Source organism: Gadus morhua, chromosome 12, assembly GCF_902167405.1.
Source record: "Gadus morhua chromosome 12, gadMor3.0, whole genome shotgun sequence".
Lineage (NCBI taxonomy): Eukaryota > Metazoa > Chordata > Actinopteri > Gadiformes > Gadidae > Gadus > Gadus morhua.
In genome coordinates, this window is record NC_044059.1 from 3,840,692 (window position 1) to 3,865,403 (window position 24,712).

The window sequence follows — 24,712 nt, forward strand, 5'->3', positions numbered from 1 at the left end:
CCTGTTTTATATAGCTGATTTTACTATTGTATATCGTTTGTCATTTGTACTGTAACATCAACCTGATTTATGGACTACAGATGGAAATTAGCCCCTTGGCTACAATCTGGCACACTGCTGTACATGTTTATAAATGTGCATTGTCCTGAAATAAATAAATAAAATAACAAGAAGATAAAAGTAAAAATTGTATTCTTTCAAACTCTTTATTGCACTCCTTACCATCCTGGAAGGAGAGATCCCCCACTCTGCGTTCCCTCTCAAGATTTCTTCCATGTTAATTAAGGGAGCTTTTTCTTGCCCTTTGAACACCCTATAGGGGTTAGGGGCTGTCATAAATATACGGCCTGTTAAGCCCTTTGAGACTGTACCTTTGATAAAGAACTGTAAAAAAAATAATCGGTATGTCTGTTTGTTTGTCTTGTCTTTTTCTATCTTTCTTGATCCTCTTTTTTTCTTCCTGTGCCCTGCCGTATCACGTGATGATAAACATGCAGGTGTCCAGTCTCAGGGATGTCCAGTCCTCTGGCACCATGGCAGGACAAAGCCGGGTGTGGATGTAAGGTTTTCCGTCTGTCCATGTCTAGTCTGATCATGCATTATTGAGCTGGTCTTCAAAGGTTGCACAATTGCACGGTCAACCTGGGTCTCTCGTGACACAAGCCAGTCTGTTGTGTCAAAAGTCACAGAAGGAAAAAATAAGAATAGATGGATGAAGGATCAATCATGACTGTGTAGCCACGTACACTTAAAATAACATAAGATAAGATGCACTTTAATCAGCCCTGTAGGTTATGCAGGTGTCATAGTAGCACAGAAACTTCAAAGTTGACCAAATGTCTTACCTACCGAATGTTAGTGGATCTACTGACACAAAACTTGATAAGACGTCATGTTTCGGTAACCTAATCAAGTCACTAATTCCCGTCAACGTAATGACTCACAATTCAATGATATGCTGTTAAAGAGATTGTGCGTAACGGTGTTCATCCCTGCCCGGGGCATCCCAGTGGAGTGGAATGACCCGGGGAGGGGAGTTTAGGATTCGGAGGGAAGATTTTGTGGATCCCATGACTGGCAGGTGTGCGTTTCCCAGCTCTGTTTTCTGTTTTCCTGCCATTGAAATGGAGCCTAGTGATGAGAGATGACATGGCAACCACAGTTCATGTGTGCGGGTGTGCGTGGGTGTGCGTGTGCGTGTGTGCGTGTGCGTGTGTGTGTTTGTGTGTGTGTGTGTGTGTGTGTGTGTGTGTGTGTGTGCGTGTGTGTGTCTGTCTGTGTGGGCCTGTGTCTGTGTGAGTGTGTTGAAACTAAGCCTGATATTCTTTGATTGACATGGCCTGTCTGAGGCCATCATTCACTCCAGTTCACCTGCTGGTGACAAACATACACATTACAGCCCACATTTCACATCACAACAACACAGCAGCACATAACATAGAAACACCTATTAGAGTGTAATACAATGAAACACACATAAATGCATGCACACATCTTGGCATCGTTTCCGGTTCCAGTTTCCTGTTTCAAAAATGTTCAGTTTCTGCACAATTATTACAATTACGCCCTCGCACGGAAATCATAATTTCAATGTCTCTTTGGAAAATAACTGAGAAGACCTCTCAAGATAGACTGGCAGGCTGCGACGAGGTGTTCTGTTATTGGGGAATAATGTTGCAGTACTGCAAACCAACACTCATCCCTCACACACCCATTATAACAACATCAACACACATGTCACGATTGTAACTCACACACACACACACGCGCGTGCATGCGCGCACACACACACACACACACACACACACATATACACACACACACAAGCGCATCCCCATGTCATACACAAAAACAACAATGCATGCATACATTATTACAAACAAACACATATATCCCCCCTCCCACACACACACACACACACACACACACACACACACACACACACACACACACACACACATGCAAACACACACACACCACAGTGAGAAGGAGGTGCGCTGTGTTTCTGCCGATGATGTGCAACAGCAGGTCGGTGTCGCTAGACATGACACCAGTGGCCCGCTTCTCCATTTCACAGATAAGGGGAGAAAAAAGAAGAACCAGGATGAAAACTAGACGTTGCGTCCTGTTCATTAAAAAACGGTTGCGTTTAAGCCAAGTCATCTCATCTCATGGGTCTCTCTGCGTGTGCGCAATTGTGATTAGGGGGCTAAATAAATGAACCGAAATGAAGGATTCTGACATTACAAGAGCATTACAAGCCGTGCTTGTTCATGTGTGCTGTGGAGGAGGGACTGTGAGATGCAGACCTCATGACCCCCTTACCCCTGACTCCTTTCAATAGTATAGTAAGTAGTAATAATAGTAAGTGTAGCTCTCTTGTAATGTAATGTTACAGACCTCACGGCATGGCTTTGTTCCACTTCTCCCATACTGACTCTGCACTGTAAATATTGACGCACAAAGGACGTATGCTCGCACAGGGAATTGCACCTTTGCACTGCAAATTTATAATGATACTTGATGAATAGCGTCTCTTCTCTTCAATTCCCTTTCTCCTACAATTTGTCCTCCCTCCTATTATCTTTTTTGAGTTATCATAGCATCATAACTTCAGACAAGAGCAACCCGGTTTGACCATAAAGGCTTTAAAATAAGTAACATAAATGCTAAGTTATTATTATCAATATCACTGCTGAATCACATGTGATTCTCAATGGCCTGGAGAATCAACACAATGGAGGCCAGCAGCTTTAGTGATACTTCCACTCCCAGCCGACAGAGGTCAGTGTTGTACCAGAGGGATCCATGGGCAGATGTGTTTGTATCCTCTCTCCCACTGGTCTCCTCTGTTTCCAGTGAAGACATGACTTATGTCAGATATTTCTCTGGACTGCGGCTGGCTAGCCAAGGGCTTCCCTGGCGGTTTGTCATTTGGCTTCTGTCTCCTGGACAAGGGACTGGGAACTTTGTACTACATTTAACCCCCAGCCCTATGGGTCCAGGGTACTGTAGATGCATAATATTACATAACACAATAAAGTATATAATACTGCATAATGCTGTAGTGAGAACTCCTGCATCTGCATCTGTTCCCTTCCAGTCGAATTTAGTGATGTCTCTTTGTGCAAATGTGTCAGCTTTGTGATTCATCACCCACCTCAGCAGCATCTAAATGTAATATGGTCCAATGAATCCCATCCACACATCTGATGATTTCATTCTGTGTAATCTTCAGATGTATTTTTATGACAAAGAAACCAACAAACAGACAAATACAATTTACATGATCTTCTTCAAGTGAAAAATATTCAACAAAATCCTAGCTAAAAAGGAGAACATTGCGTTGCATTGTACAGCAAAGGCCCCTTCTGGATTTATGGACTTATGATCGATTTGTGATTCACCCGCTTGTCACCCCTTTGTGCCCTGCTCATAACTGCCGCACAGTTGATAAGAGGATGGTAAAAAAAAAATGGTAGATATATTGATAATGTTGGTGCTTCATCATCTCCACACTATGAGGAGGCACTGAAGATAAACCCAAACAGGAGTTGAGCCCTGCCACAGAGGGTAGCTTTCGCCTCCGCTCCCCGACCATTAGGCCTCCTGTGATGGAGATTGTTATGTGCAGGTGGCCAAAAAATGCCCGTTACTTACAGCCTGAGAGACTGGGGCCCAAGATGGAGGTCTGGAGTTACGGGCTAGCTGAGTCACAGAAAGAGAGAGAGAGAGTAAGTATTGGGGGAGAGAGTCGGAGCTACACAACAGCAGCACATGGTTTATTACCTACACTGCCAAACCTTGCTCTCAGTCTTACTACGAATGCTCAGTAATCAGCGTTAGGTACAGCAGGGGTGTTATTGATGCTGCTCTTTATAAGGTTGTATCTTCATGATTTAATCTCTCTGTAATCTTTTGGGGTTAAGAGGTGTTTTATCCAGTCTATGATACAGAGGTGTCCCTCATGACACTAATTATGGGTCTGTTCCTTTTACGAACCAGGGTACACGGGTACTAGAATTATCCAGATCAGATAACTACGAGATGTAGAAATAACAGGCGGGTATACCATTGTCTTCGATCAAACGTATCTAACATGCGTCTAGAATACTGTCTGAAAGACTTGGTCACAATGAAATCTTTCGTATCCTTCCGCCTCGATTCAACCACAGGGGTCATTTGAGGTTTTGCCCAGGAGCGGGCCTAACGAACAATTTCCTACCTCACAAAGAGCAGGGCAGCGGAGCGGTGAAGTAGTACTACAGAAGGTCAGGCAGCCTTGAGATGACTGACAACCAGCGAGGAGAGGGCCGCGGCTGGCCGCCCGAGGCCAGACCTTCTGTCTGTCTGCTGACAGACGACACTGCATACACCCTTACTAAATAATAAAGATGTCCCATGCATGCTCAACTTAATGCGGGCAGGCACACAGACACACACACGCCATCTCACACACACGCACACAATGCGATCACACATGCACACACTCTGCAAGGTGGCCCTATTCAGACCAGTCCAGGGAGGAGGGGGTTGTTATTGTTTGGTTTAACTACATTCATAATACATTACGTTAACACGTAACGGGAGCTGATAAAGTGCCACTTTGTAAACAGCCTGTGTTTAAGGTCTTTACGGAAGGCTGCTACATTAAGGTACGGTATGTTGGGAGGTCATCGTTCACATTGTTCGCCTCAAGCTTGTATTATCCTTTTGCCAGACATTAACAAACGTCAAATAACAGCCAAATATAACAAATTCTGCGTGTCGCCTTAATCCCTCCCAGTGTAGAAAATGTAGTCGGCTGGAGTAACAACTTGTAATGTCATTATCCTTCCGTATTCATTCGCTTGTGAAACAACTGACTGAACAAACCGTGTGATTATGTTTTAAACATAATTGCTGAGAGGCTGCCGTCGCGCCAACAAGGAAAGGAAGTCAGCGAGCGACTGGAACCAATGAGGGCCGCTGATAACACGGCTAATTCCTCACACCGCTCAGAGAACACTTCTCCTGGGAAGGATTATTACCCACTTGGATTCAGACTCATGCACACACCCACACCCACACACACACACACTTACACAAAGGCAAATTAGGTTACAAAATAAATAAACTAGAGATATGCTTTTAATTTAATTTGATCATGTTTTTCCCTGCTTCCTGTTGTGTTGCTCTAATACTTTGAAAGCACTCTCAAAGCACTTTGAGACTGTCCCTGACAATGGCAGTGGCTATATAAATAAAATGTATTTTCAATATAAACTCGCACACACGTGGAGACAGAACATACACAAACACAATTAAGGAGAGTATGCTTAGGCATGACTTGTGCAAGGCGTTCCTAAAACGAGACACAATGCATACATCATGAGCTTGAGGGATTCATTCCAATACGAATGTGAGACGGACATGCACCTATTCTCTTCTTATTTCACTTCTGGACAGAGATCTTTGGGCAGCTGTGTTTTAAGAAGAGGCTTAGATAGGCAACACCTGCTGACGTAATCACCGGGCATTGATAGTCAGCTTGTGTGACAGCGAATCAAGTCAGCATAGAGCGAGGGAGAGCGTGAGCGAGGGGAGGGTGAGAGCGAGGGAGAGCGCGAGCGAGAGAGGGGGAGAGGGACAGAGAGAGAAGGAAAGAGAGAGTAGAGCGAGGGTGATTGAGACAAAGAGTGAGAGAGAGAGGGATAGAGAGAAAGGGATAGAGCGAGGGTGAGAGAGAGAGAGGTATAGAGAGAGGGAGAGAGAAGGAAAGAGGGAGGGAGAGAGTGATGGTGAGGAAAAGACAGGGATCGAGAGAGAGAGGGATAGAGCGAGGGTGAGAGAGACAGATAGGGAGAGAGAGAGGGATAGAGAGAGAGGAATAGAGCGAGGGTGAGAGAGAAAGGGAGAAAGAAGTAGAGAGAGAGAGAGAGAAGGAAAGATGGAGGGAGGGAGAGAATGAGGGTGAGGAAAAGAGAGAGGGATAGAGAGGGATAGAGTGAGAGAGGAATAGAGCGAGAGGGAGGGTGAGAGCGAGGGAGGGTGAGAGCGAGGGAGAGCGTGAGAGGGAGAGAGGGACAGAGAGAGAAGGAAAGAGAGAGTAGAGCGAGGGTGATTGAGACAGAGAGTGAGAGAGAGAGGGATAGAGAGAGAGAGGGATAGAGCGAGAGCGCGAGAGAGAGACACACACACATTCGGAGCAGCCCGCGCGGCAGTCACTTCAAGCTGTCCGAGCCCGATGTAAGGGAGTCCTGCGCTCTTACGGCGCTCTGAAAAACATCTCCCTGTACGTTATTTTAAGGCTACGCCATAGCGGCACAACGAGAGGACGCACTGCGAGCATGAAACGGTACGTCGCCATTGAACGATTTTTTTAGGAAGCCTGCATAATACAGGAACTTCTGCGTGGTGTGGGCATCTGTTTGGAAACTAAAGGAAGAATGTGTCGTTCCGTTTTGGCCCCCCGCGATAACTATTACTTAAAGATGAAAGTCGATAACCAGGACCGGGAGAACAGCTTTATCACGTCGGTGAAAAGTGAAGCCAGCTCAAGTCATTTTTGGCCACAGTGCAATTAAACGGGTCGGTCACCTTTGGTATCCACTGATGTCTTTTGGCGCCGTGCATGACGCGCCGCGGGTGAGAGAGTGACCGATTGCTCTTTTTCTGAGAGAAGAGAGAGGCTGGATAAAAACAGCATCCAGACATTCGGGCATCGCCAGCCAGCCCATCCGAGCAGCCGTCTCGCCTCTTCCCTTGCTCCCCAGACCCATGCAGGATGCCCGAGGATCGCCGGGGAGTCCTGGTCCAGCTCAGCCAGAGTTCATGACGCGCTGGGCGGCCTCGTCATGCGTCTCCTGCCCGAGCCCAGCGCCCAGTCCCTTCGGCTTCTCTTCCTCTTTATCTTCGTTATGGGGGTGGCCCCGTCTCCGGCTCTGACGGCCGGCTGCCCGGACAGATGTGTTTGCGATGACCAGCTGGTGGTCCAGTGTGCCGGACAGGATCTGACCCTGTTCCCCATGGATCTCCCTCTCGCCACCAGGCAGCTCATCATCTCCAACAACCGCATCGGAGACCTACCTGCGCTTCAGCTCAACTACCTATCCGACCTGGTGTACCTGGACTGCAGCAACAACTCCTTGACCGAGATCTCTGAGTCGACCTTCGGGAACCTCCGGAAGCTGGCCTACCTCGACCTGTCTTTCAACAACCTGCTTCAGATCGAGGACCGGACGTTCGGGCCCCTGGCGTCCCTGGTGATGCTCCGGCTGACGGATAACCCGAGTCTTGGTGAGATCCACCCGGACGCCTTCGCGGAGAACGTGGCGCTGCAGGTGCTGGACGTGAGTCGGAACAACCTGACCGCGCTCAACATCAGCACGCTGATCGCCTTGCCCTCGCTCCGGTCGTTGGGACTGAGCGGCAACCCGTGGCGGTGTGATTGTGACACGGAAGACCTCTGTCTCTGGGTGCAGATAGAGGGATTCAAGTTTCAAGGTATGCAAGTGGACGTGTAACCTTTGACCTCACTCTACATGTTTCCCTTAAACGCTCCATGTTTATTGGAGAGATGAGGTAAAAAGTTTTGGGGGTGTTATTGTGGAGGCTTTTCCGACCTACTTGCGTTGTCATTTTCTAAAAAGGGGGGGGGGGGGGTGTTCATATCTCCTGGGGTGTTTCTTAATGGGTCTCACCCATATACAAAATTAGCTACATGTCCTCTATTCTGAGCACGGACAGATGCAATAACAAAGCGTTTTCAGCAACAATGCCCTTCACTCCTCCTCTCCTAATAATGGCCTGCTGTCGTGTCCTTCCCTGGTCAGCCACCAATAGTCCTCCTTCCCCTGGGTGCCTGGGTAATGTTTTCTCTTGGCTTTTGGCAGGGTTCAGTTACGTCCAGCGTCGTGCCGTACACACGGAGGGAGCACTGCTGTGAGCCAGAGCCGGTCCAAGGGCTTATCACTCCTGATTGTCACATCGTCTCTATTAGCTAATTTCACTGTGGGCGCTCGGTCAATTCGTCCAGATGGTGAAGCTCAATCGCTCTGCTTTGAGACAGGCCTGCCACTTTCCCTCACTCCCTTTTGCTCAATCCCCCCCCCCCCCCCCCCCCCCAATCTCTTTCTGTTGTTCGGTATCACCATACCAACCAACTTCATTAGCAAAGTATTTTTTTATTGCCTCAAACTATCCGTACTGCTGAAGCCGCACAAAAAAAAACAGTAGCCTACATTCAAACCATGGGATGATCTGACCCCCCCTAATATATTCAACCCTAATGAAGACCTTGATCACGTAATGAGGTTATTGTGTCATCAGCTGACAGTGGTGTTGAAGAGGCTCAGAGGCCCAGGGCGAGAGACGCCTGTCCCTCCCTTTCTACCTGTTCTGCATGGCCAGCCCCCTCTCCTCTGCTCCGTGTGCACCTGGCAGGGCTGGTGTGCACGGCCTCCACTGTCACGTGCACACCCTCTGTCACGCGCACGCCACCTGCCACGTGCATGGCCCTAAAGTCCAGATGGTGAATGATGGTGCTCTGAAAATGTGTGTGTGTGTGTGTGTGTGTGTGTGTGTGTCTGTGTGAGTGTGTGTGTGTGTGTGTGTGTGTGTGTGTGTGTGTGTGTGTGAGTGTGTGTGTGTGTGTGTGTGTGTGTGTGTGGGGGGGGGATCTTAGTGCATGTGTGCACTATATAAGTGTATGTGGAGGATTATTTTTGCATGCACTTTTGCGACAGACTAATCTGTGACACCTTGATAGCCTGTGGGAACTTGGGAGGAAAGGAGAGGCCGAGGGAGGGTCCGTGCGGAGAGGATGAAAGGAGATCCTAATTATGCTGCAGCCTATAAACTCATGGCTTTCCCAAACGTTGGTAACCATCCACCGCTAGCCCCCTATCCTGTGTCACGCCCGCCCGCTCCATCCTGGATAGACACACGCTGTTGCTAACACGCCTGTCCTCTTGACACATGCAAAACACAAAGCACAAACTTTTAACTAATACGAAAGTACTACAGAGATGGAATTTAGACTCATTCAACCTATGATTGAACGTAGTGGTCCTTTTAAAACCGTTGGTTCTCCAACTATTTGGACTATCTACCCCCTCCATAAGATATTTATTTCAGTCCCCTGCAAAGGAAGGGAAAAAAAAGTAAATGTAACACTATAGAATAAGGATACAATAATAAGTATGAATCAACATAAGTTCATCTTTAATAATCATTATTACATAGCTTTAGCATGTAACCCTATTCAATAATGTATAAATGAAGACCTTAAGATGAACACCATTAGTAAACATGAGCACTAGCAGCTAATTGTCACTAGCCTAGACTAGTTGCTTTCAGACATTAGTTCACTGTTAATGAACTGTTAGTTCATATTTTTACAGCATCACATTTATTAATTCATGGACCCTTTTTGAGTCGTACCAATGCTTATAATGTCAGTTTTTTAATACAAACATGAATATTGAGTGGGTGGTGCAAAAACAAATGAAGACAATTTAATTGTATCAGCGTGGTTTAGATTCAACTAATTCCAAAGTTCTGAATATTTTACAATTGAATGAACCACATAAGATTCACATTTCTCAATATTTTCCAGGTACCACCTGCATCTCCTAGGGGTACATGAACCCCTTTTTTAAAGACACTTCTCTGAAGTGTGTAGGGGTGTGCGTCTTAGTCACACAATGCCCTCTGGGTCTTCATAAGCTGTGTGTGTGTGTGTGTGTGTGTGTGTGTGTGTGTGTGTGTGTGTGTGTGTGTGTGTGTGTGTGTGTGTGTGTGTGTGTGTGTGTGTGTGTGTGTGTGTGTGTGTGTGTGTGTGTGTGTGTGCAAAAGTAGCAATCCAGCAAAACTGTGTATATACTAGTAGCAGTAGTAATGCAGCATGTCACAACAGCCTCCCTAATTATGTGTGTCTGCCTTTCTCTACGTCGTTGATCGTTGATCTTTCTATTGGCCTTTATTTGAATTTATTTTAGTCACAGACACTGAATAAAATTCCAATGATCATTTATAAAATAAACGTTATTAAAAACTGAAATGAGACAAATGTCAAGGAGCGAGGATGGAGAATCAAGAGTTGATAGAGAATTAGGAGAAAGGGCAGCCTCAGAGAGAGGGAGAGAGAAAAAGAGAGAGATGTCTTTGTGTGCTGGATGGATTTTGCCCGCTGGATTTGAGCTGCTTACGTGGTACAGCTTCATCCCTATATCTCAAATCCCAGGGCAATTCCAAGATTAAAAACTCATTCTATGTGACGTTTTCAACACAGTGCATAAAGGTGAGCAGAAAATGAAGGCATAAGAATATACAATGGCCGCATTGGTATTTGCACCCTGTTGTATTGTTCACTCCATTGCTTATTGTTTCAGCGTCGTCCAAAATGGAGTTGAAGCCTAGGAGATTAGAGGCTGTAAATATTGGATGGCCACCACTGGTTCCTATGGCTGCTCTATGGTGGCCTGGCCTGCTCACCAACCCTAGGCACGCAGCCATGAGGGAGGCCAAACCCGGGCAAGAGTTAAATATTCATACAAAGAGAGATCGTCTGTGGCCCAGATCAGTCAATCAAACCCATTAAAACATTCATTATGACAAGGAGACCGCCTTTCACCTAAAAACAATTAGCCCATACATAATTAATCACCTGAAACAATTACAGTAACAATAAGGATACCATCTGATGGAGCATACAGCGTATCAAATGCAGAGCTGGCCTACTTGTCAGACGTGGCCAGTATAGATTTGGTTCTCTTCCTTTTGGTTTTACAAGGTGAGGTAGAAAACCCAGATGGACCGCTGAAGTTTGCGTGGGTGTCTGATGACGTTAATACCTTAGGCATGGTGTGGAAGTGTTTGTGCATGCGTGCGTGTGTATGTGTGTGTGTGTGAGAGCATGCTTGCGTCTGTATACCTTTCAGTGTCCCGACGTGTGGAGGCGGTGCTCCGAGCAAGGGAGTCCTGGTGACTGTACCTGCCAGTATGCTGATGTTTGGGACCACTCATACAACTGGGAGGGAGAAGGGGAGAGAGGCGAGTAGATCTTCACAGGATCTTTGCTTGGTGTCTGGAAGTAGAAGTGTAGAAGTGAAATTACGGTTCATCAAGAGTAGTAATAAGACAACCTTCTTCGACCCAAAATAACATTTCGCCTCTGCACGCGCGAAAACACGCAGTAATCCACACATCCATATTTAATATGTCGCTGGCAACATGTCAACAAACACCAAAAATAAACAATCATCAGCATTCAATGGAAAATTGTATAAAACGGAGGCGATGGAAAGTACAGGAATTTGTAAATGGAATGAAAAGAGACAGATTGATGGGAAAAGAGACAGATCCCCGAATGCCCCCTCTGGCGTAGCGAGGCGTGGGGGGATCTCGCAGCGCCCGCGAGGGTGACTCTGACTAATGTGTCCGCGGAGGACAGGGACGATGTGCGGCAAAGTACAGGCACACGTCATTTAAACGTGTGCAGATGCGGTAGAGATAAGGTCGGCTATTCTTAGCCGGCCACTTTACGACGCGTTAAGGTGGCCACGAGCGGCCAGCGAGACGACGAAGGCGCTTCCGACGCTGTCTCAGTTGGGTTGGACCATTATTTAATTTGGAGGTCCTCCGACTTCATCAACAGCATCAGACCGGCTTAATGCGCTTCACTGCTTTGTTTTCGCTCTCTTTCTTGGAGCCATTAGTAGAGCACAGCGGTGCCGTACCCGTGGTGTCCTCGTAATACTTTGCATAATGTGCACGCACGTACTTACTCACACTTCTGCAAGCACACACACACACACAGATGCATACATGGTACGATTTGACACGCACCATCATTTACCAGCATTCATATGCTTTGGCTTTGGCAGGCCAAGTGGGTCCGGGGCTCCCCCCACTCCCCCCCACCCTGGTAAGCGTTTGCAGCCATACAGAATAACATATGCATTGGAATAATTAGTACGGTTATAAATAGCACTGGTTGGTAGTCTACCCTGCAGGTTAATCCCTCACAGCTGTGTGTGTGTGTGTGTGTGTGTGTGTGTGTGTGTGTGTGTGTGTGTGTGTGTGTGTGTGTGTGTGTGTGTGTGTGTGTGTGTGTGTGTGTGTGTGTGTGTGTGTGTGTGTGTGTGTGTACAATCATCTCTGCACTGACTCATGTTGGTTTAATTTGATAACCAATTTGCAAGCCTCTGTGCTTTTGGGAAGCAGGACTCACTGACTGGGCTCTTTGAAACCATTATATACAATACCTATGGCTCTTCTGAAAGTGGGGTCTGCGTGATAAAGAAACAGATACGCACCGTGCCTGATTATGTCCATAGTCTTCACATCTTACATAGGCGACTCAATTGATGTTGGCATATTTTTTTGACAAACATCAACTATGGTGTTATTTCTCAAACATAGATTCTTGGCCCATTTCTTCACTGTTCCTAACATTTAACATTTAGGACTAAAAGCCTGTGTTTTTGCCATTCTCTGTTTGTTTCTGCTCTGAACTCAGGTTGTCTACTTTTCGTGAAACCACTGTCTTTTTCCGAGACGCTTCGATGTCCCGATGAAGGGACAATGGCGGTGATAGGATACACATACAGTCTGTAGGGATGTGTGGGGCTCTCTCTGGGCGGCTGTTTAATGTTGATAGCCGTGTCCAAGGGTGGGTTAAGCTTATGTCAAGACGTGTGTGTGTGTGTGTGTGTGTGTGTGTGTGTGTGTGTGTGTGTGTGTGTGTGTGTGTGTGTGTGTGTGTGTGTGTGTGTGTGTGTGTGTGTGTGTGTGTGTGTGTGTGTGTCAGTCAGATCTAGAAGATGCCCAGGCGGAGGCATGACGTCAAGGCTCTTAGGCCCCATCACTAAAGCCCCCATAAACACTGAAGGGGCTAAAAATGTGTACATTCTTAAAGCGTGTGTGTGTGTGTGTCCACTGTTTAGTTGCGTTCGTTTCCGTTCCGTTCACCTTTACTATTTATGTCCCCTAGCTTTGGCCCGCTATGCGGGCTGAGGCCGAGGGCTGAGGGTCAAATGAAGGTTGCATAGTTCACAATGCATAGTGTGGCGCTCTCGCCGCGGGCTACAGGTCTACTGGCATGACGACCGAACCGTGACCTGACGTTCTGTGCCAGGCCACCTGCTGTGGAGGGACACGCATGTCTCCTTCAGCTTAGGTGTGGACGTTACGAGGAGATTAAGAGTGGATGTTATGAGGGAAAAGAACTGACCTGAACCTGATCTCCAGTTGGTACATAGGGTCGTGCTCGTAGTGCCATTTAGCACGACGCCGCGACTCGAGACTGATGGGAAGAGGTTGGGTTTTTCTCTGGATATCTTTGAACTATGTTTAGATTAAGTGAGTGGTTATGTGAACGTTGCAATGTTGTTGTTTTTTCTTATTATTGATTTCAATTTTTTTCATTTAAAAAAGCAATCCAACACCCTTTCATCAGATGAAATTAAATTCAAGCCGGCGAAAAAGATTGCACAATAAATTATAAAGGACTCTGGCACACATGATGACGTCGGCTTCCCCTGCCAGACGCAGAGGGAAACCCCAAAGGATAACACATTAGCAATACGGACACATCAAAATTCTCAAAAGAAACTCTTCCAGCAATATATAGAGACATTGGAAAAATGGAAAGCTAGAGAGGGAGAGAGAGAGTGTGTGAGAGAGGGCTTCAATAATCGCAAAACACAGGAGCCAATGTAATGTGGTGTGAAGCCCAAATCACCCTTCTCGATCGAGTACAGAATAGGAGTCGGCTAATCTGAGACCATTCACTCCTGTCAATGACCTACGCTTGTGCCAAGACATGCAGTCCTCCTAGACCTTAGAAAGGCGTCCCCCTTCACGGCAAGTAGTCATTGATTTGGTGAGAGGGGAGCATGAACAGTGTTTTGTTTCAGATAGCTGGGCACGTCAATCGAATGTCCTCCCCCCGAAATCAAAAAGTTTCTTTCACTTGTAAACTGCAGGCAACTCAATGATCTGTATCATGTCTCAAGAGTCTTTACGTGGCTCTTCGTGAACGTGAGACACTCAGAAGTATGAAGTCAACTTCACTGTCTCCCTTCAAGCGCTTTTTATCTGCTACCAGTGGCTCTATAGGTCTCTCGATTAGTTGGTTTGTTTTGCGGGTTAGTTGGTTGGTCAGTGGGTAAGTTGACAGGTTGTTTGTTGATGGGTCAGTGATTGTTGATTGTTTGTTTGGGTGTTGGTTAGTTGGCGGGTTGTTGATGTTTCAGGTATGAAGGTTATTGACTGGTCGCTTAAATGTTGGTTGGTGGCTGGGTTAGTTGGTGGGTTTGTGGCTTGAGTTGAGCTAGATTGATGATGTAATCATCCAGCGTGAATCAAAGGGTTTTCTTGATTAGTGGCCCAAAATTCCCCCTGCTTTAATGTGAGGTTGCTGACACAAATCTACATAATGATCATGCCTTATCAGAAATGAACTGTTGGTACACATTGTTCTCAATACAATGTCTCCAACAGCTTGTGGCTAATGCTAATACTCAAACGTCTATAAATACAGCGGAAAAACACACTGGAATTAAAAGATCATTTAGACAAACCAGTTTGTCTAAATGTGCTCCTAAATATCTGTCCTCATTGTTCTCCTGTTGTGAGAATCCATAAATTTGTCAGCTTGCTGTCCATGCCGTAATGGTGTAACCATGTAATTGCATACTGTGGCAATTTCACAGCAAATCCACTAGAGTGTTCAGACACTTATGTTCCTGGTTGCCCTGGAAAGCAGCTATTACAAAGCACAAAGGAGTCTGAACATGAAGCAGAACTATAAAACCAATACAATTATACTGGGATTGCTCGCAATTTGAACAATTATTTGAACTATTCTAGCCTATGTTACACCTTTATATGTTTTATAATAGATAAGAGATTTACTGCATTTTTGTGAAAGATCCTCAAACAAAGATTTAAAAAAGAGTTCACAACTGAACAATTTAGCTGGTCCTCCCTTTCTTAAAGTATGAATGCGAAGTGAGAGAAGGGAGTTCTGAATGATTAAGAATGCCTTGCAATATTTACTGAATGAAAAAATAAAAGATTTGATTGAGAGATAAACTGAAAGGCACACCGGGAGAGAGAGAGAATAGATTTGACGGCAAATGGACATTAACGCGGGCCCTTCACCACCATCGTAACGGCCCGGACACATGCACACACACGCACGCCACCGCATGAACAAATGCTCTACTTCAGAATGGTGACCGCACAGAGGGTAAAGGTTACTGTTTAATTGAGTATTGTATTGCAACGTATGAGGTATTGATTCACAAAGGTTAACACAAAGTACGGTGTTGACATGTTCTCTTGTCCAGTGCAGAGGTTTGCAGGCCCTTGGCAGACTTAATCAAGGTTGATGAGGCTACGCCAAACCTCATTTATTGAACTGCGAGAGCCAGCGTTATCCCAAAAGAAACGACGCACCCTTACCCAGGGTTCAGGTGGCGATTACTTTATTTAGCTTGTCGTGGATAGCAGGGTGCATGGACTACGCATTCAGACCAGCGCATCATGTCGACTTTAAATCGCACTCAACCCATCTTGTCCTAGTCAAGCGGTCAACGCTGCACATCGATGCAGGTGGTGTTTGGGATTCAGGAGCTGTGCACGCGTTCTAGCTTGTGTGCCGTCCTCCCTGCCAAGGACTCTGGGAATTAGAGATGATATCAGCCCCCCCCCCCCCTCACACTCAAACGCACACACTCACTACCTCCTCCAACCATCACTCTTTTCCTTGTTCAGAACTTTGGCTTTATGGGTAGATGAGTGCAGTTTAATTAACATTGGTAGCTGCATTCATTCATCACCACCAGGCGAAGGCTCACAAAGAGAAGCCTCTCTCGCTCTCTCTACATTTCATGCTCTCTCTTTCTGTCTATAACCTATAGCTTATATCTTCTTTTGTGGTCATCTGTCACCCTTTTGTCTGTGTGCGTGTGTGAGTGTGCGCGTGCCCTCTTTTGCTCTCCTATTGTGGTTTTATCTCTGAAAACATGGATCTGTCAGTTTCTCTGCTAGTCTGTCGCTTTGTCATTAAATTGTTTGTCCGTTCATTCGTCTGTCTAGTCATTCGTCTCTAGTTCCGTCTGGGAGTTTTTCCAGCTATCCATCAGAGAGAGAGAGAGAGAGAGAGAGAGAGAGAGAGAGAGAGAGAGAGAGAGAGAGAGAGAGAGAGAGAGAGAGAGAGAGAGAGAGAGAGAGAGAGAGAGAGAGAGAGAGAGAGAGAGAGAGAGAGAGAGAGAGAGAGAGAGAGAGAGAGAGAGAGAGAGAGAGAGAGAGAGAGAGAGAGAGAGAGAGAGAGAGAGAGAGAGAGAGAGAGAGAGAGAGAGAGAGAGAGAGAGAGAGAGAGAGAGAGAGAGAGAGAGAAAAAGGAACCGAAAGATCAAATAAAGCTGCAAGTAAAAAATGGATATGAAATTACATAAAACATATTTAGTGGGCATTGTATTGAGCATGCATACAAGATAACCATCAAATTTGGCTGGTCCAGAAATAGAACATCATAAGAATGTTTTCAGGCTGCTTCTTCTTTCTTTTTTTAAAGGGGTACAATACATTTCTTAGTTCAGGCAGTGAAAATGCTTTGCTCAACCCATTAAACAGCTGAGTTCTCCCATTAGTCGTTCCTTGGGGTTGTGTTTATTAACACATCCAGATGGGTGACTCCAGATCCTGGGCTGAACTTTGACTCTCTGAACCTGAAAGTTCTGCCTGTGATCGGTGCTTCACTGAGGTCATGAGGTCCAGTACATCCTAGTCACACTAAAACCGGGGGCTTCAGGAGGTGAAAGTAGGATAGTGTAGGCGTTAGGGTGTGCGACTCCTAGCCGAAAGCTGGCTTCGATCCTTTAAAAATACACTATTTGCTCACAGCAAAGTCAGTACAGGACATTTGTACCCTTTACTTTAAGAAGGCGCATTTGTGGCAGTAGTGTAGCACACAGAGACGGAAGGTCATTCCTACCTTCTTGTATGTGGTTGGTCTGTGACATTTCCAAGCAATAACTTTGCAATCCAACAATGAGTTTTCTTATATTTAGTTTATTTTGTTAATGCTGCGTGAACTTAAAACAGGTGCATTGGTCGGTAAGACGTTAAAAAAAAGAAGGAAAAAGTCCACTCACGCTTCAGCAGAACCCCGCAGGAGACGTCTCCGTCTCTCTGGCTACGCAGACGTCGTTAAAACAAACCCTGAATCAAAGCGCTGTCTGGTCCCTGACTCCGCCCGCGGCGGCAATTAAAAAGGAGATGGATGGAAGTCACGATCTGTAATTGCAAGCCCTTTATCACAGTAACAATCTGCAATCGCTTAATACGCATAAAATGGGTAGCCGGATAGCATTCCACCTGCTGTAATCCCTCAGATACGCAGCAGGAGCGATATGTGGCGACCCGTGAATTAGTTGGCCCTAATCCGTTAAGTGAAGCGCGTGTTGTGTCAGTGTGCCCTTGTCTCTGTTTTTGTTGTTCCACCGCCCCTCCAGTGGTCTGCCGTAGCGTTATCTTGGAAGCGATTAGCATATTTCTAATTATTATCAGCAGATGTTTTGAAAGGGAAAACACACTCGCGTTTCTTTATCGTGGAAATACAGGTTTGTTTGTGTTTATTATTGATGCAGAGAACGTAGGAGGTCTGAGGCGTGTGTGGGTGTGTGTGTGTGTGTGTGTGTGTGTGTGTGTGTGTGTGTGTGTGTGTGTGTGTGTGTGTGTGTGTGTGTGTGTGTGTGTGTGTGTGTGTGTGTGTGTGTGTGTGTGTGTGTGTGTACCATAATAATGGTGATGTGTCCTAGACATCCAAGACCTAAATTACTAAAAGGAAATCTATGATGGTTACCTGTCTCAGGGGACCATTTATCACAAAGGTTATCACTGCATTATTAGCTTGTGTGTGTGCGCGGGGTCCTCTATGGATACTCTATTTTGAGAGCCTCATTTATCTACATCAACAGGCTCGGTTATAATTTTCCTCTCCCTCTCTTTTATTCCTCTCTGATCATTCCCCGCACCACCTCTTATCTCCATCTCTCATCCTTCTCCCCCCCCCCCCCCCTCGCTCCTTCTCTCTCCCTCTGCACCATCCCCCGCCCTCCACCCCCCCCTCTCACCCAGACGAGGGTCAGACGGTGTGCCAGGACCCCCCGGAGATGTCGGGCCAGCGGCTGGCGGAGGTGGGCATGCAGCTGCGCACCGACTGCCACCAGGGCCTGGGCTACTGGGACTACCTGTTCTTCATCGCCATCGGCTTCGTCATCTTCTCGGCGGGCACGGTGTCGGCGTGGGTCATGGGCGTGCTGATGGTCCTCTACGAGCGCTACGCCAAGCGCAAGAGCGAGGAGCAGGACAGCGACGACGACGACGACCGCGGCGGGGGCATGTGCGGCGGACAGGGCAACGGGGACCTCAACAAGCCCAGCATGCAGGTGTGAAGGACGGACGGACAGGAGGGGCGGGGAGGGGAGGGAGGTGTGGAGAGGAAGAAGAAGAGGAGGAGGAGGAGGAGGAGGAGGAGGTTGGCTGCAAGAAGCTAAACAGGGGATAGGGGAATTGTGGTGGTGGGGGGGATGCAATATAGAAGACGAAGCCAGGAGGGATGAACGGAACACTGAGGACAAAGGTTCTGTCACAAACCCCCCCCCCCACCACCTCCCTACACCCCACCCGGGACGGACCCTACTGCTTGCTTTTGGGAAGAGGAAAGGAAGGCAATAAACGTTCTACCATGATGGCCAGAGTGGTGTGTGTGTGTGTGTGTGTGTGTGTGTGTGTGTGTGTGTGTGTGTGTGTGTGTGTGTGTGTGTGTGTGTGTGTGTGTGTGTGTGTGTGTGTGTGTGTGTGTGTGTGTGTGTAAGACACAGATAGACAGGGTGAGCAATAAGGTAAATGCCTTCACTTCAGGACTACAGAATGACCTCTAAGAGTACTGATAAGCAATAGCACCCCAACCAACACACACACACAATCCATGAGAAGATAATCGGGGGTCACAAAGAGAGTGATGCCTTATCGCGACCACCAAAGGGGGATACCGGTAATGTCTCTATATGGTTTGTTGCATTAATTGCTATTAGATTTTACAAATACTGAATCATGGCCACCTACTGTTGTGGTCCAAGCCAGACACTGTGCAGAATAGATCCTTCACCTGAGAAATGCCTCTGGCCTCCTTGGGTACTGTAGTCACTATAGCTGTGACATAGTTTTGTGACGTATTGCGTTTGGATTTTCAAAAAACATGTATAGATTTTATAGTTATTTTTTTCCTTCCTGCAAGCAAACTGAGTTTGTGACGACACCGCTACATGCTAAAGAACCCTTAACACGAGTCACCGCCAGCATACTTAGGCATGTCATGTCGGAGAGTGGTGTTAGTGTTTACAGGTATCCCCCTTTAAAGACATTCGTATCACTCTGACCTGTTCTGCGGTGACGGTCGGTGGCTGTATTTGACCTTGTTTGTACTGTATGTGTGTGTGCATATTGACGTGTTTCTCTCTCGCTGTGCATATTTGTATACACGTTCTCTGAGTCACACAACGGTACCGCTGGTTTCCATCTCCTCTGATATCGTTCAAGTCGAACACACGAAGACTAGCTAGGTTAGTCGGCTAGGCTAGTCTGCACTGTCAGACTGATTAGCGTCAGGAGCGTAGCATGCTAAAGGGGATGCTGTGCTATGTGAACGGGAGCCTTGCTAGTTTGACCTCGTATTATAGGTCAGTACAGACAGGTCCATCACTGAACTGTCTTCTTGTAAATGGGGCTCGTCAGCTCTTGGGTGTGGGTGGGTGGGTTGGTGCGTGCATCATCATCATAATGGTACTGTGTCCTAGACATCCAAGACCTCCATGTACATGACGACCAGCCTGTGTATTTAAGTGGGGCACAACGATCACAGAGCCTTTCCCTGAGCACCATCGACGTGTGATGCGTGGCCGCCCAACCCACCCCACCCCAAGCCCCCCGAATCATTTGAGAGAGAGAGAGCTAGCAATCGTGTGTGTGTGTGTGTGTGTGTGTGTGTGTGTGTGTGTGTGTGTGTGTGTGTGTGTGTGTGTGTGTGTGTGTGTGTGTGTGTGTGTGTGTGTGTGTGTGTGTGTGTGTGTGTGTGTGCGCCTCTCAGGACAGCCTCTGATGGCCTCCAGCGGGACTGATTTGGATTACAAAAAGAGACCCCCCCACTGGCCTATTGTCATTCTCCTGTAGACCCTCACAAAGATAAACAGTTTACATTATCATGCTCATAAACCAAGCGGAAGAACAACGATACCAGACACACACACACACACACACACACACTGTCACACACACACACACACAAACACACACACACACACGCACGCACGCACGCACGCACACACACACACACACTCCTTTCACTCAACTCAACAGTCACTGTCACTTATTCCTTATAGAAACACACATACAAACCCAGGCCTGCACACAAATAATCACACACACATAGGCACAGCCACATCTCAAGGGCAACGGGGCATAGTCAAAGCCAGACCCTCGTAACATTAACACCCTTCTCCAGTTCAACCCCCAGTTCCTCTCTGTTAATTCTCATTCCAACCTCGCTTCACATTAAATGAGCCCTAATCATTGGCAGCTTTTTCTTTAGCGCACAGGCACACAGGCACCCAAACACACGCGTGCGCACTCGCATGATGCAGTCTTAAACACAACCTTGAGACACACACATGCATGCACCGGCACGCACACATGCACTTACGCATGCATGCATGCACACACATACACACATACACACATACACACACACACACACACACACACACACACACACACACACACACACACACACACACACACACACACACAGTGCATGCACTCGGATCAACATCAGCAAAAAGACCCCACAGCACAAAAAAACCTGGAGCGCGGTGTGGACAGAACTAATCTCCCTGCTATCATCATCAGATAGTGTCTCCCTGAGGTGGGGGCTCCAACCCACCCCTAAAGGTTTGAGCAGGCTTTGAAAGGCGCATGGCTCGCGGTTCTACCGCTGCTCTCTGTGCCCTTGTGGACCATCGAAAATCCCAGCTTCCACTGGATCTCCCGTATAATCCACTGTATACTTACCAACGGAGCGGGAGGCAAAGTCAATGATTTTGGCATCCCCCGGCTGCCCTACCAGGCAGACTGGCTGCATATCACCCGTAGTGGAAGAGTGAGCAGCAGATCGGCTGTGGGCCCTCAGCACCTGTAGCTAGGACCGCCAGGCCCCATAAATAATGTGTATGTGTGTGTGTGTGACCTTGTATAAACTGTCTGAGGACAAAAGGAAAAACGGCACGGATAAAAATATCATTCCATGATCTCAGAGGAGCCCAGCATGATGCGTGACTCAATGTGCTGGTTTGACTGGGCTACAGGTCAGGGGGAGATCTTTACAGCTCTAGTAAAACACAGACCGCCAAACCAGGGGCAACATCCCGATAAGGGAATGATATTGAGGTCAGAAACTGAAAAATATTAAAGTGGCGCTATGTATAACCCCCACCACTTTAATGTCCTCCTGTCACTTGCATGTGCGTCCAGCTGTACCGCACAAGTCGTTGCGTGTGGGAATGACCGTGCAGGGGAGACACCACTGTCACCCCTGGTTCAGAGAGCAGCTTTTGGCACGCAGTTCCTTTTGCCACTGCATGCTGCAGTAAGTGCAGCAATGCGATGCAGAATATGTCCTCAAGGCCAGCAGAGCTTGTATGCATGCAAGCCAAGGCTCCTGCTGTGTGTGTGTGTGTGTGTGTGTGTGTGTGTGTGTGTGTGTGTGTGTGTGTGTCTGTGTGTGTGTGTGTGTGTGTGTGTGTGTGTAATGTATGCCTAATGCATGTACGCCCAAAGTATGTATGATGTTTGTGTGTGGCACGTGTTTAATTTATGTGTGTTAAGTGTTTGTGTGTGTGTGTGTGTGTTCAGTCTGGTGTGTGTGTGTGTGTGTGTGTGTATTTCTGTATGTGTGTGTAGTGTTTTTGTTTAATTAATGGGTTTTTGTGTGACTCTTTTTTAATGTGTGCATTTATGTGTGTGTGTGTGTGTGTGTCTTAAATGTATGCACTTGTGTTTGTGTGCTTTCAATGTATGCATATGTATGCTTTCAATTTATGCATGTGTGTGTGTGTGTGTGTCTTAAATGTATGCATGTGTGAGAGTGTGTTTGTGTGCTTTCAATGTATGCATATGTATGCTTTCAGTGTGTGTGTGTGTGTGTGTGTGTGTGTGTGTGTGTGTGTGTGTGTGTGTGTGTGTGTGTGTGTGTGTGTGTGTGTGTGTGTGTGTGTGTGTGTGTGTGTGTGTGTGTGTGTGTGTGTGGCTGAAAGTGGCTCCACTGTGAGGCAGGCTTAGAGGCAGTAGTCCAGCAGCACCAGAAGAGACCTGGAGGCTCTGGTCGGAGGCCTAGAGCAGAAGGCAGAGATTCAGAAACATTGACAAATGTTCACATGGACATTTCCCTGCTCCCTCTAAACAGACAGCTCTTCTGCTCTGACACTCTTAACATATGTATTTCATAAACAAATATTCCCCTCTTCTCATTCTTATTTAAAGTCATTGTACACACTTCTGTTCTCTTCTTCACAAAATCTCCTCCTCCCCTTTGCTCCTGAATCAAGTCTAGTCAAGTGCATTTCACAGTCTCAAAGGGCTTCACACAAACATTTTATGACTACCCTGACCCCCCCCCCCCCCCCCCAGTCGAATACATCGTTAGAAATGGAACGTTAGTATGGTGCACCGCGAGCAGGTGCTGGCTGGTTAGCAATCTGGCCGCCGTCAGGGGGGATGGCCTGGCTGCCACACACCAGAACAGAGACAGCATGGTGATTAGACGGGGCGGTGTGGACAAGAACCCTTGGATCCCCTCTCTGGTGATCATAGGTGCCCCTCTGAGAGGGAGGCGGGCAGCCAGGCGAGAAGGATGGACACACTAGCAGTGGGCCTGATGTATACGCTGAAGCAGAACGCAAGTAATAGTTCACACATTACTTGTCCATTACTTGTCGTGTGTGTGTGTGTGTGTGTGTGTGTGTGTGTGTGTGTGTGTGTGTGTGTGTGTGTGTGTGTGTGTGTGTGTGTGTGTGTGTGTGTGTGTGTGTGTGTGTGTGTGTGTCAAGTCTGATTTCAGTATAAACTTGAGTGTAATATTGGAGCATGAGGCGCAGCGACCATCTAATGCAATAAGTCAATAACACGTCCGGTCAACGATCACACACACTGAAACACACACACACACACACACACACACACACACACACACACACACACACACACACACACACACGTGCGCTGAAACACAAAAACAACAAGCATATAATACAGATACACATTCATGTCCAGCCTTCCAGGGAAAATAGTGAGCATTCTGTTCCTTGTAGCTCCTTCAAATGCACTTCAGTTCAAATACTTTTATCCATCCTCTCTCTCCTCTTCCCGGGCTGCTGTGGCCAAATCCTCCCAGTAATCCAGCCTTTTAAGAGTCTTTATATCCAGAACTCTCTTCCAAGCGCAGAAAACGGTGTAAAGGGAGACATGAACAACTCTATAAGCATCACTTTCAGTGTGACCCCGCATTGACACACCTGCTGTGTGTGTGTGTGTGTGTGTGTGTGTGTGTGTGTGTGTGTGTGTGTGTGTGTGTGTGTGTGTGTGTGTGTGTGTGTGTGTGTGTGTGTGTGTGTGTGTGTGTGTGTGTGTGCATTGTCGTGTGACAATAGAACACGCACATACACACTCAAACACATTCTCCGATACACACACACATACACACACTAGTGCTAAATTACATTGTGTGAGTGTAGACGAGTGTGTGTTGTGTCAGCAGGATGGGCTTTGCTTCCTTACCCTTGAAGAGGGTCTCGGTGGACCGGCCTAGGGACAACTCCACGATCATAACGTTGCAGTCGCAGTAAAAAGAGTCGGACCATCTACTACAACATCACACACACACACACACACACACACACACACACACACACACACACACACACACACACACACACACACACACACACACACACACACACACACACACACACACACACACACACACACACACACACACAGGTACAAGGAAGTGCATCCATAACACAGGCCTGACGTCCCAGGGACTAGACTACACTAGACTCATGCTAGCAGCCAGCAGCAGGGAACATAGAAGCTAGAAGCTACCTAGCGCTCTGCTCACTTCCTTCTTAGCTCTAAGTGCAGGTCATTTCACAGACATGTTATATACGTATATATATTTGTTTGAAATGCGTCTCAATGAGGCCCGTTGTGTGAGAGGCAATACCAAAAACAGACATCCCTATCCCAGTGTTCAGGCTTGATGCTTTATACGAGCTCATTGCAATATAATTTTTCTACAAAGGAGGGTTAGATGACAAACTCATCAGGAGCGGCTAATGGGTTTCTGGTGAAAAGAACAGGTCGACTCTATAGTGAATAGGGGGTAGGAAAGACCTGAACGAACACTTTTATGATCAGTTTGTGACTTTAGCAATGTGACAGTGAGAGTGAGTGAGTGTTGTGAGAATGGAAGGGTCGCAGGAGGGCGTGTCCTAGTTGCAGTGTGTAGAAGCTTTTTTTCTTACACACTCAGTGCTGTGCTCAATGCAGTACAAACTCAAGGTACACACACACACGCGCAAAGCCCCTTTATTCATGGCCTATA

At 46.9% G+C, this 24,712-nt stretch overlaps 1 protein-coding gene across 1 annotated transcript; it reads left to right on the top strand.

Annotated features, from left to right (window-relative positions):
- The first annotated feature begins 6,176 nt into the window (after nucleotides 1-6,176).
- Nucleotides 6,177-20,029, top strand: lrrc52 (leucine rich repeat containing 52). Its single transcript, XM_030372707.1, has 2 exons — nucleotides 6,177-7,485; nucleotides 18,133-20,029. Exons 1-2 carry the CDS (start codon nucleotides 6,837-6,839, stop codon nucleotides 18,447-18,449), a joined length of 966 nt encoding a protein of 321 aa, XP_030228567.1. The 5' UTR covers nucleotides 6,177-6,836; the 3' UTR covers nucleotides 18,450-20,029.
- The last annotated feature ends 4,683 nt before the right edge of the window (nucleotides 20,030-24,712 follow it).

Bases quoted from the DNA above. Each gene is read 5' to 3' on its own strand.
- lrrc52 (XM_030372707.1), top strand. From the start codon at position 6,837: ATGCGTCTCCTGCCCGAGCCCAGCGCCCAGTCCCTTCGGCTTCTCTTC. The intron at 7,486-18,132 runs GTATGCAAGTGG...CCTCTCACCCAG, and splicing joins AGAGGGATTCAAGTTTCAAG to ACGAGGGTCAGACGGTGTGC.